The sequence below is a fragment of the Eptatretus burgeri genome, chromosome 8, assembly GCF_056783735.1.
Source record: "Eptatretus burgeri isolate ZD-2024b chromosome 8, Ebu_testis_v1, whole genome shotgun sequence".
In the NCBI taxonomy this organism is placed as follows: Eukaryota; Metazoa; Chordata; class Myxini; order Myxiniformes; family Myxinidae; genus Eptatretus; species Eptatretus burgeri.
In genome coordinates, this window is record NC_140968.1 from 31,752,483 (window position 1) to 31,763,943 (window position 11,461).

Genomic DNA, 11,461 nt, shown 5'->3' on the forward strand with positions numbered 1-11,461 from the left:
CGGCGAGACATCTGGGGTCGTCCAGCGAGTCACCACGAGGGTGGCAGGTAACCTGCGCGGTCTCGCGGAGCTTTTTCGGTCTTCACAGCTCCGCGGAACATTAAAGACCTACGGGTCCTGTTCTACCCTTTCCTTTCCTGGGGTTTTCTTTGCATGGAAGTTGTGGCGCCTTGTCTTTAAGTAGGGAACTGACTTAGTGATTGTGTAAATAATAAACAGAACTGCTGTAGTTCTTTTGTTTGCTCGTGTCTTGTCCCTACCCCCATTCATTGCCTTGACTGCATGCGTGCATGTGCATTTATAAATAAATGTCCCCTTTTGTTGAATATTCACCTGCTCGTTGCGTCCCTTCCTCCATTGAGCTGTCGTAATTGCGTGCGGAATATTAGCTGGTTTTATAACCGATAATATAATTGGGTCCGACGGGGCTTGGTGATAATAAACCGCTCGGCAAATCACAAACGGAACGAGCTGCTTAAAAGCGGCTCGTTTTCGTGCAGGCTCCGTTGAGGTGTAAATCCCCGGCATTTCTGTCTGCGCGAATAATTAGGTACATCGACAATTTGGCGATCAACCCTGTAGCGCGTGGACAGAAAAGTTGGCTGATCTACGGTGTGGTTAAAAACACACCCGTAGCTGGATTTCGGCGTTGATCCGGAAGCTACGACTGGATTGCTACGTTCGGTGGGTGAGCGCGGGCGCATTTAGCTAAAAGCAGTCGCCCGCACGCCGGCGCGGCGGAAATCCACAACATATATATATATATATATATATATATATATATATATATATATATATATATATATATATATATATATATATATATATATATATATATATATATATATATATATATATATATATACGGGTGTTGGGGAGTAATCAGAGAGAATATGTTTTGCTTTGTGAACAATACACACACACACACACACACACACACACACACACACACACACACACACACACACACACACACACACACACACACACACACACACACACACACACACACACACACACACACACACTGCCTTTTATTAGTGTATATATATATATATATATATATATATATATATATATATATATATATATATATTCTTTTGTATATAATTTGATGTACAATACGATGTTACAGAGTGTCGGTGCTGCCAAAGCAGTTTATTGGCAAGGGTTTTCTTTCTTGGAGTATACTTCCTTGGAGGGTGGTTTGTCATTGCTTTATTGTTCAATCTTCTCTAATAAATGTGTGTGTGTGCGTGTGTGCATGTGTGTGCGTGTGTGTGTGGGTGTGTGTGAGTGTCTCCTCCGGAACTCCAAAATCATAAAACCGAGCAGCCTAACACTTTGCATGCATAGTAAGAAAACTCCAAGGAAGTGCATGACTGAAAATTGGGTGTTTGTGGAAATTAAAACACCCCTTTTGATGAAAATTAATGGTCTTGTTTAATTTTATCCATCATCAGGCGATCCTCGGCCACCTCACTCTCTGGGGTCTTAAGGCATATCCTGGATTACCTAACTGGGGTCTGAAGTCGCCATGTTATTTGGCCTGCTCATTCATGCCTTGACTTGGAACAGGCCACAACGATTTCTCAATGAAAAAGTTTTTTTTTTCACTTTCCTCACTCATCTATCTATAATTCCAGCAATGTGTGTGTGCATGTGTGCGTGTGTGTGTCTGTGTGTGTGTGTGTGTGTGTTTTCGGTCACTAAGCATAACGCATCATTCGCTTTGCTAACCCCACCCTCCTCCCCTCACCTTTCTCTTCCTCCCCCCCCCTCTTTCTCTCTCGCTCTCTGTCCCCTCATCACTCCACCTGCCAAATAAAATGCAGAACTCTCCTCCCACACCTCTGTGTGTGTCTCTCTCTCACTCTTTCACTCACACTCCCTTCCTCACACCCATCCCTCCTGCAGTGTATAGCAACTTTTTGTGAGGCATCGTTCTCCCCACCTCCCCTCCCCTTTCTCACTCTTCCCCTCTTCAAGCCCACCCTTCCCCACCTCCTCATTGGTTTTCCTCCCTCCTCTCCCCTCCCCTGCCTCCCCTCCATCCTCTATCTTCCTCACATTTTCTCTCCCCCCCCCCACCCTTAATATCCCTGCAGCGAAGCGACGGGTTTTATTTGTGTGTGTGTGTGTGTGTGTGTGTGTGTGTGTGTGTGTGTTTGTGTGTGTGTGTGTGTGTGTATACATATATATATATATATATATATATATATATATATATATATATATATATATATATATATATATATATACATATAGATATATACATATACATAAATATATGTATATAAATATATCTGGATATGTATACAGTCTATATGTATAAATATAGATATATATATTGTTGTGGTTGACGAAATTCACAAACCACCATTCAGGTCCCTTAGGTGAGATATCTCTGTAAGTATATGTGTAGTTAGGCCCAAACCCGTTGTCTAGAGGGAATAAATGTCATTCATGCGGGCTGCGACTCTTCAGGATAGCCTTTTTCCTTTACTATCTTTATTTTGGACCAGCCGCCATTATTACCACCACCAACCACGTCTCAACAACCATCACAACAACAACCACCAACCACAACGCCGCTTCACAACAACAACCACCAACCACAACGCCGCTTCACCACAACCGCCACGACCTTTACCGTCACAACTCGCCACCATCGCATCACCGTCATCTCGCGCCACTCGTGGGCACCGATGCTGGACTCGTGCGGGGCGCGCACCGAGCAGCGTGTTCAAAAACATCACGGACTTTCCGCAGAAAAACGGATCAAAAACGACTCACGCCCACTTTTGTTCCGTCCAGTCGGTGAGCGAGGGGCGATTTGGCCCCGCCTCCAGGGCGTTGGAGGGCGGTCGCTATATGCAAATTCATGGATCAAAAAGCATTCACGCCCACTTTTCCTCGGGCCAATGGGGAGCCAGGTGAAGGGTCGGAGGCAGAGGGTCAAGGGTGAAAGAGCGAAGCCACGGGGCTTATAAAAACGACTGCGTTCGTCAGGCAAGTTGAGGAAGAGTTCAGTTGGAAGTTGAGTTGAATGTGCGGAGTTCAAGAGAGTCGTCGGTGGAGCTGGAAAGAAGTGGTACTAGTCAGAGTGAAGAGGACGGGGCTGTGGAGAGGTGACGGCGGCGAAGGCGGACGAGGGGGTGCTCGCGTCGGTGCCGGGAGCTGCACAGAGAGAGGCCAGCAACGCGACCAAGGTGGAGGAGGAGACGCTCGCCGCGGGACCCGAGACAGGGTAATATCCTCCTTCCCCCGAGCATCAGCAACCCCCTCCTGTTTCCCCCCGCGCTGAGATAGTGCGACAAAGGGGGCCCCCTTCCCACCCCCTACCAGACACTGTCCGCGAGGCCCGCGGAGTTTAGGCACCACCGCCGCTCCGCGTCTCATCATCAGACGGGTAGGCCCGACACGGTCTCGGCCCCAGGCCTGCCTACCCCCCTCATCCTGGAGGGTGGTTCTCTTTTCTTTTGCTTTGGGAATATGTGTTGTCGGCGCCGTCTGTGAAGTAAAATTGTATAAGTGTTGCCGTGTGCCCGGTAGTCGGATAGATCTGCATTGTTGCATTTGCTTTTTGTGTAATATTGCATTGTCTTCTTCTTTTACATGTGCTTTTGGTGGAATTGTATATGTGTGCTTTCCGTTCATCGCGAAATAAATGTGCTTATTGTTGAACTGTTTTCCCGCTTCGCTTCGTCATTTCTTTCATTGAATCCCCATCTTGCTTCACGTAAAGGGTTGGTCGTGGGCTAAGATGCCCGATAATTAATCGAACCGTCGAGGCCGACGAATAACACCGCTCGGTTATCCCGATAGTACGGAACGGGTCGCTTAAGTGGCCCGTGTCCGAAGTCGACCTGCGGCGAGGTGCGATCGCCCGGTCTACCCTCCGTGTGGGTACTTAGGTAGGTCGAATTTGGCGAGCAACCCTATCCCACGCCGGGGGCCGATTGGCACGATCGCGGTGAGACCGAAAGGTCCACCCGTGACTGGTTCCCGGCGTTAGTCCGAGAGGGTCACGACTGGATTGTCCGTCCGGTGGGCGACGTGCCGCGATTCGAGTTACGTGGCTGTCAGCACGCCGGCGGGCGCGAATCGGCAACACTGGTGTCAGGTAGTGCGATACAAACCCATCGCCCTCCTCACGGTACTGGTAACGGGGAAACGGGCTCTCCTGTCTCCAGCTAAATTCACGGGAATCGGTCCAGGGGTGAGAGGAGCGACCCCCGATTCCCTCCAAATTACGAGCGAGCTAAATTAACCCTTTAAGAGAAGCAAGATGGCGTCTCAAGGCGAGCGGGTGCCGGGTGGATGAGGTATGTGTAATAGTAATGTAGAATCCATGGCTCAGGATGAAATCCCCGTGCAGGAAATGTTGGTTGTACAGGAAAACGAACTCGCCCAACTGAACCCAGAGCCCGAAATGGGTGCGGCAGCGGCCGCGGTGTATGACACCTCCCCTCCCCCTCTCCACCAAAACCCCCCGACCCTTGCCGAAACGGCTCACCCAAGCGCACCCGACATGGCCCAGCTATGCGCCATGCTGGCGGCAATGACAGCAAGGATGGATGCGAATACACAAAAAATGGATGAAATAAAAAGCATGAACGAAAAGATGGATACAAACATAAACGAAGTGAAAAACGAAATGAAAGGAATGAACAAGCAAATGAGGGAAGAAATGAAAGAGCTGCGGGGTGAGACGCAGAACATGGGCCGATGCCTGCAGGCGGGCATGAAGGCCGTTAGCAGGGAACTCAAAATGGCGACTCCACGTGTAGGAACGAACGAGCTGGGTGGGGGTGCAACGGCTGACAGGCCCGCGGTGGAGGCGGGTGAAAAAATAATTCGGGGGGCGTGTTGGGCGAGGGTCGTGACGATGACCGAAAGGGAAAAATTAAATGAGGAGACCAAGACGTGTGAGACGAGACACGAGGTGACGACAAAGGAAATAAAAATAGTTGAGACAAGGGAGGTAAAGGGTGAAGAGGTGACTGAGTTGGCAGGGACACGGGAGATGGGAACGATAGAGGGAAGACTACACGATGAAGACGGGGTAAGTGACGCACACACACACACGGAGGTAGTGGAGGCTAATGGGGGTGAGCTGGCGGACTGGGTAGAGACCCAGTGCGAGCACCTGGATGGCCTCCTCCAGGAACGAGGGGAGGGAGTATGCCCCCTTGAGGCGAGTCACGACCAGGTGAGTTCGGTCGTGCTTTGCGAGGTTGAGAGGAGGAGTGCTGTGGACAGGTGCACGGAGAGCTTGGGGGGTATAGAGGCCCCGGAGACCCTTGTGGGGACACAAATCCCCAGTGTGGTTGTCCCTGTGTGTGTGGTGCAAGGTGTGAGTGCGTCCCCGTGTGTGGAAGCGACCCCGTGTGTGAGTGGTGTGGTGGCGATGGTGCCGGAGTACGTGCTTCCCAGCACGCCGTGTGTGGACGAGGAACCGTGTGTGGAAGAGGCCGTGTGTGTGGATGAAACGGCCAGTGTGGATGAGGCACCGCGGTTGAGTGCCCCCGCGTGTGTGAGTGAGGGACGGTGTGTGGATGAAACACCGCGGTTGAGTGCCCCCGCGTGTGTGAGTGAGGCACGGTGTATGAGTGAGGCAAGAGTGAGTGAAAGGCCGCGAGTGAATGGAGCACCACGTGTGAGTGGTATGGTTTATGCAAGGGAGACCGTGTGTGTGAGAGAGCGGTATGTGAGGGAGATGTCGGTTGGCATGCGGGAGCACGCAGCCGCGTCTCCCGGTGTGAATGTAATGGTGAGGTGTGTTGGCGTCGTGACACGCAGGTGTGCGTGGGTCGAATGGCGACGACGGCGACATGAGAGGAAAGGAAGCCGGGTAGCGGCTGTGGTTGTTTCGGGGACCATGCCGGGTTCACCCAGCAGTGAGCACGAGGTCCGTGCTGTGCAACGCACGAGGCCCCCACGTGCTCGCTTGCGAGAGTGAAGTCCCGGTCCGGAAACGCGCGCGGTGGATTTGCCGATCCCGCGGACGGACAAAGTTTAGGCAGGATTACGGATTTGGACCGGACGGGTTCTCCACGCGATCGTGTGTGTTAAGCTCCAACGGGCAAAACACATGTGTTCGCGTGGGGAACCCCTCGAGACGTGGGGCTTGTGTTTTTTTTATGCGCACGGTGACGTCATGGCTGCACGTGGGGTTGGAATCCGGCAGGAGGGGTATCTCTGCCGGATGGTACCGTCCAAGGAGGGACGAGGTCCACGGCAGCTGCATGACGTCACGGGCAGATGCAAAGTGCGCAAGCTGTGAGTTGCCGCGCTGGCGCTGCGCATGTAAAGAAAAAAAAAAAAAGAACAAGCCTCACTTTCGGGTGCACAGGATTCCTGGGCAAGGGGTGGAAGACCCCCTTACCAGGGGCACAGGATGGAAACTAGTTAGGGGGAAGGGATAGCTTAGCTCGACCGACTTCATGGGGCAGGGGTAAGTCCTCATGGAGTCCGTGGAATGGATTAGTTAGAGGGATTGTAGCCAGATTTAGGATGGGAAAATGGGATTATTTGGAGACAGAAACAGACTTGTGAATGTGTAGAGGGGACGTAGTTTAGCTACGTAGTGTTAAAAGGAACGTGCTGTAGTTTAAGGGACGACGTGGGAGAACGAGTTAGTTAGGGGATGTAGTTAGAAGGATGGCGGAGTTCAGCGGTGTGTGTGCTGAAGAGTTGTGAGGTGAGCACTTGGTGAGTGAGTGAGGCCAGCGGGTCTGTGTGAATGGAGCGAATGGGGAATGCATGGTGCGATGAGTGATTGGGGGGAGGAGTGACTCCCGCCCAAGGGACCCCGGGGTCAGAGTAAAGTGAGTTAGCTGGGTTAGTCAAATTAACAAATATGGAAGTCGTTTTGTTGTTGGTGGGGAAGTAGGCTCGAAACCCGTTTGGAGGGGTGCAGGAGCTCTGTTGACAGGCTTGGGAGCGTGGCTGCGAAAGGTGAGTATCGCTGAGTGGGTACCCCGGGCACAGGCTAGTCGGCCGTGGTAGGCCAAGGGCCCATGGGGGGCCGGGATAGCGTAGTGGGCACGGGTGCGCCTGCTTGGTGCGGGGGCCCGGGGCGCCATTAGCCGCGTGGGTAGTGTTGTGGGCAAGGGTGACCCTCGGAAAGGGGCCCGGGAAGCCAGCCTGCCACGTGTGCGTTTCAGGGGAGGTGCCATGGGGGGCACTCCCCGGTGTTAGGGAGCTGGTAGGCTCGGAGGCAGTGTAGTGCTCGGGGGTGCCATAGCGGGAGAATCGGCAGAGGGTCGTGCCTGCCAAAGGGAGCCACGTGTCCCAGCCATGAGACTGTGTGAGGGCACGGAGAGAAAATTGGGGGGCGAGGCCCGAAATTGTGAGGACACCAACACAGGCGACGGGAATCTGGGTTGTTAGAACCAATAGTTTAAGCGCGAGGCGCTTGTTGAAAGCCCCGGGGTAGTTTAACAGTTAATGGATAGGGTAGATTAGGAAGTGTACCCCTCCGCACCATCCATCCCCTCGCTCTCGTTGTGGGCCGCTGGACCCACTTTGTGTTATAGATCGCTGAACTCTGGGGAGGCCATTCTGAGGCTTGAATTGGGCCTCGGCACAGGACGTTAGCTCTCCCTTATTCCCCTCCGGGAAGCGAACGTAGGGGTTGGGAGTAGGCTAGGTGACAGGATAGGTTAGCCGAACAAAGACGATAAAGGGGGTGAGGGGACGATTTATAGTGGGGAAGTAAAAATAAAAAAAAATAAGTTGGGGCTAAATTGGGGTTTGACAAATTAAGGGAGTGGGTATAGACAGTGACAGGCAAAGGCGATAGGTTGGGAGGGAGACCGTAGGGTAGGTCGGAGCCCGCCTTCCGAGTGGCCAGCACCACCGCACTCCCTCCACCAACCTCCACTGATCGGCAAAGGCTGGCCAGCTTCATCTGCTGGCTGCGTTGCTGCAAGGCAAAGGCCGGCCCACTTCATCAGCAGCTGTTGTGTTGCTGCAAGGCCTGTGCCGGCCGGATCGTCTGCAGCTGTGGTACTTCAAGGCCTGTCCCGGCCAGTTCATCTGCCAGCTGTGTTTGCCTGTAGCGGCCTTCTTCTGCGGGCTGTGTTCGCCTGCTGCCTTTGCCATGCCATGCCCACTGCCCACGTTCACCAGCCCCGTTCAATTTTGCTTTGCCCCCCCCCCCCCTGTTCATTTCCATGTGCGCCAGGATCCGCAAGGCAACAGTTTGCAAGCTGCGAGAACTGCTCTGTTGGCAGCTACAACACGGGCCTGCAGTGGCGGCCCATGCACCGTGTTTGTGTCCATCCATCCACCCGTTGTGCTCATTGCATGTGCCACTTGAGCTGGCACGGAGACTGTGTTGGTGCAGCCCATGCACCGTTGTGGTTCACTGCGTTCAGTTCAAAAAGGGAAGGCCTTGGACTGCGTGTGAGCAGCCGGCCACGTTCCCTGTCACCTGCATTGTTTTGAGCCAGAGACTGCATGCGAGCAGCCTGGCTCCCTGTTAACTGCTTTCTTTTTGCAGAGTTCATTGATCCTGGGCCATGGTTTAGTGTAAAATTTGTAAGTTAAGGTTAAGATGTACTGTAAATATGAGTGCGCCCCCGGCATGTATGTCTTAGCGCCGGCAATTTTATTTAAGTCGTCCGTGTGAGTGAGTTTGTTTAGGTAGTTACTCAGCCCTCAGGTTATTTATTTTGGGGACACGAATACCATGAATGTCGCACTCAGGGATCCGTAGGTAAAATGTACTAGGGGAAAACTACACATGATGGCACACGAAAATTTGACGTCTCGGGACGAGTCTGTAAAAAGGGGAGGGGGTAGTGTTGTGGTTGACGAAATTCACAAACCACCATTCAGGTCCCTTAGGTGAGATATCTCTGTAAGTATATGTGTAGTTAGGCCCAAACCCGTTGTCTAGAGGGAATAAATGTCATTCATGCGGGCTGCGACTCTTCAGGATAGCCGTTTTTCTTTTACTATCTTTATTTTGGACCAGCCGCCATTATTACCACCACCAACCACGTCTCAACAGCCATCACAACAACAACCACCAACCACAACGCCGCTTCACAACAACAACCACCAACCACAACGCCGCTTCACCACAACCGCCACGACCTTTACCGTCGCAACTCGCCACCATCGCATCACCGTCATCTCGCGCCACTCGTGGGCACCGATGCTGGACTCGTGCGGGGCGCGCACCGAGCAGCGTGTTCAAAAACATCACGGACTTTCCGCAGAAAAACGGATCAAAAACGACTCACGCCCACTTTTGTTCCGTCCAATCGGTGAGCGAGGGGCGATTTGGCCCCGCCTCCAGGGCGTTGGAGGGCTGTCGCTATATGCAAATTCATGGATCAAAAAGCATTCACGCCCACTTTTCCTCGGGCCAATGGGGAGCCAGGTGAAGGGTCGGAGGCAGAGGGTCAAGGGTGAAAGAGCGAAGCCACGGGGCTTATAAAAACGACTGCGTTCGTCAGGCAAGTTGAGGAAGAGTTCAGTTGGAAGTTGAGTTGAGTGTGCGGAGTTCAAGAGAGTCGTCGGTGGAGCTGGAAAGAAGTGGTACTAGTCAGAGTGAAGAGGACGGAGCTGTGGAGAGGTGACGGCGGCGAAGGCGGACGAGGGGGTGCTCGCGTCGGTGCCGGGAGCTGCACAGAGAGAGGCCAGCAACGCGACCGAGGTGGAGGAGGAGACGCTCGCCGCGGGACCCGAGACAGGGTAATATCCTCCTTCCCCCGAGCATCAGCAACCCCCTCCTGTTTCCCCCCGCGCTGAGATAGTGCGACAAAGGGGGCCCCCTTCCCACCCCCTACCAGACACTGTCTGCGAGGCCCGCGGAGTTGAGGCACCACCGCCGCTCCGCGTCTCATCATCAGACGGGTAGGCCCGACACGGTCTCGGCCCCATGCCCGCCTACCCCCCTCATCCTGGAGGGTGGTTCTCTTTTCTTTTGCTTTGGGAATATGTGTTGTCGGCGCCGTCTGTGAAGTAAAATTGTATAAGTGTTGCAGTGTGCCCGGTAGTCGGATAGATCTGCATTGTCGCATTTGCTTTTTGTGTAATATTGCATTGTCTTCTTCTTTTACATGTGCTTTTGGTGGAATTGTATATGTGTGCTTTCCGTTCATCGCGAAATAAATGTGCTTATTGTTGAACTGTTTTCCCGCTTCGCTTCGTCATTTCTTTCATTGAATCCCCATCTTGCTTCACGTAAAGGGTTGGTCGTGGGCTAAGACGCCCGATAATTAATCGAACCGTCGAGGCCGACGAATAACACCGCTCGGTTATCCCGATAGTACGGAACGGGTCGCTTAAGTGGCCCGTGTCCGAAGTCGACCTGCGGCGAGGTGCGATCGCCCGGTCTACCCTCCGTGTGGGTACTTAGGTCGGTCGAATTTGGCGAGCAACCCTATCCCACGCGGGGGCCGATTGGCACGATCGCGGTGAGACCGAAAGGTCCACCCGTGACTGGTTCCCGGCGTTAGTCCGAGAGGGTCACGACTGGATTGTCCGTCCGGTGGGTGACGTGCCGCGATTCGAGTTACGTGGCCGTCAGCACGCCGGCGGGCGCGAATCCGCAACAATATATATATATATATATATATATATATATATATATATATATATATATATATATATATATATATATATATATATATATATATATATATATATATATATACATATACACACATTCGGCAAGGTGCTGTTACGTGTTTATATCAATGGTCCAGTTAAGTTCTAAATGAAACCATTTTGGGAGGTTAAAAGAACGGGTGCCATCTTCCCTCAAATTTGTTGGTGGCTTTGATATAGCCAGTAGCCATTGCAGGAATTTGCCCATGGTACTTGCATACAATGACCTTTTTTTGAAAGATACAATGGAATATGATAATGTCCATCATGGAGTGCCAGCAAATGAGACACACGGTTCATGTTTCTATGAATGACGCGCACTCAAACATAAAACCTGTTGCCTGTGAAGCACCAGGATGACACGAATGGACTTAGGAATCGTACCCAGAAGAGGTAGCTCAAATGTGAGTGTTATTTATGAACTGTCCTGCAACCCACATACTGTACTTTGTACACAAATGATAACATTTGAACTACCTAAATTGATGAATAAAGCAATACATTTCTTACCTTCGACCCTCCTGAAATACACCCATGATTTGTGTTGCATGCGTGTCCACGTAACCTGAACAACTGGTTTGTGGGAGCATATTTTGTATTACACACCCAATCAACTCCTGTTTGCTTGATGTGTATATTTAGTAACCCAGTCATGTTTCCCCAACGATAAAATCGGATTTGGATAACATTTGCATCACTGAATTTGTGAGCATGTCCGTCATTGATAAATATAATGATTTTTCAAATCAGGAAACCATTGTAGGTTTTTTTAATCGTTTTTATATATATACGAAGCCGAAGCTCGTGGATGAACTCGTATTCGTACACT

The 11,461-nt window shown here is 51.7% G+C and overlaps 1 protein-coding gene across 1 annotated transcript in view; it reads right to left on the bottom strand.

Annotated features, from left to right (window-relative positions):
- LOC147021458 (carbohydrate sulfotransferase 8-like) overlaps positions 1-11,215 on the bottom strand; it is a 48,969-nt gene extending 37,754 nt beyond the window's left edge. Inside the window, exon 1 of the mRNA XM_085891413.1 lies at positions 11,143-11,215. Within this exon, the coding sequence (XP_085747539.1) occupies positions 11,143-11,168 (26 nt within the window). The 5' untranslated portion in view covers positions 11,169-11,215. The remainder of the gene's footprint in view (positions 1-11,142) is intronic.
- Positions 11,216-11,461: the final 246 nt, after the last annotated feature.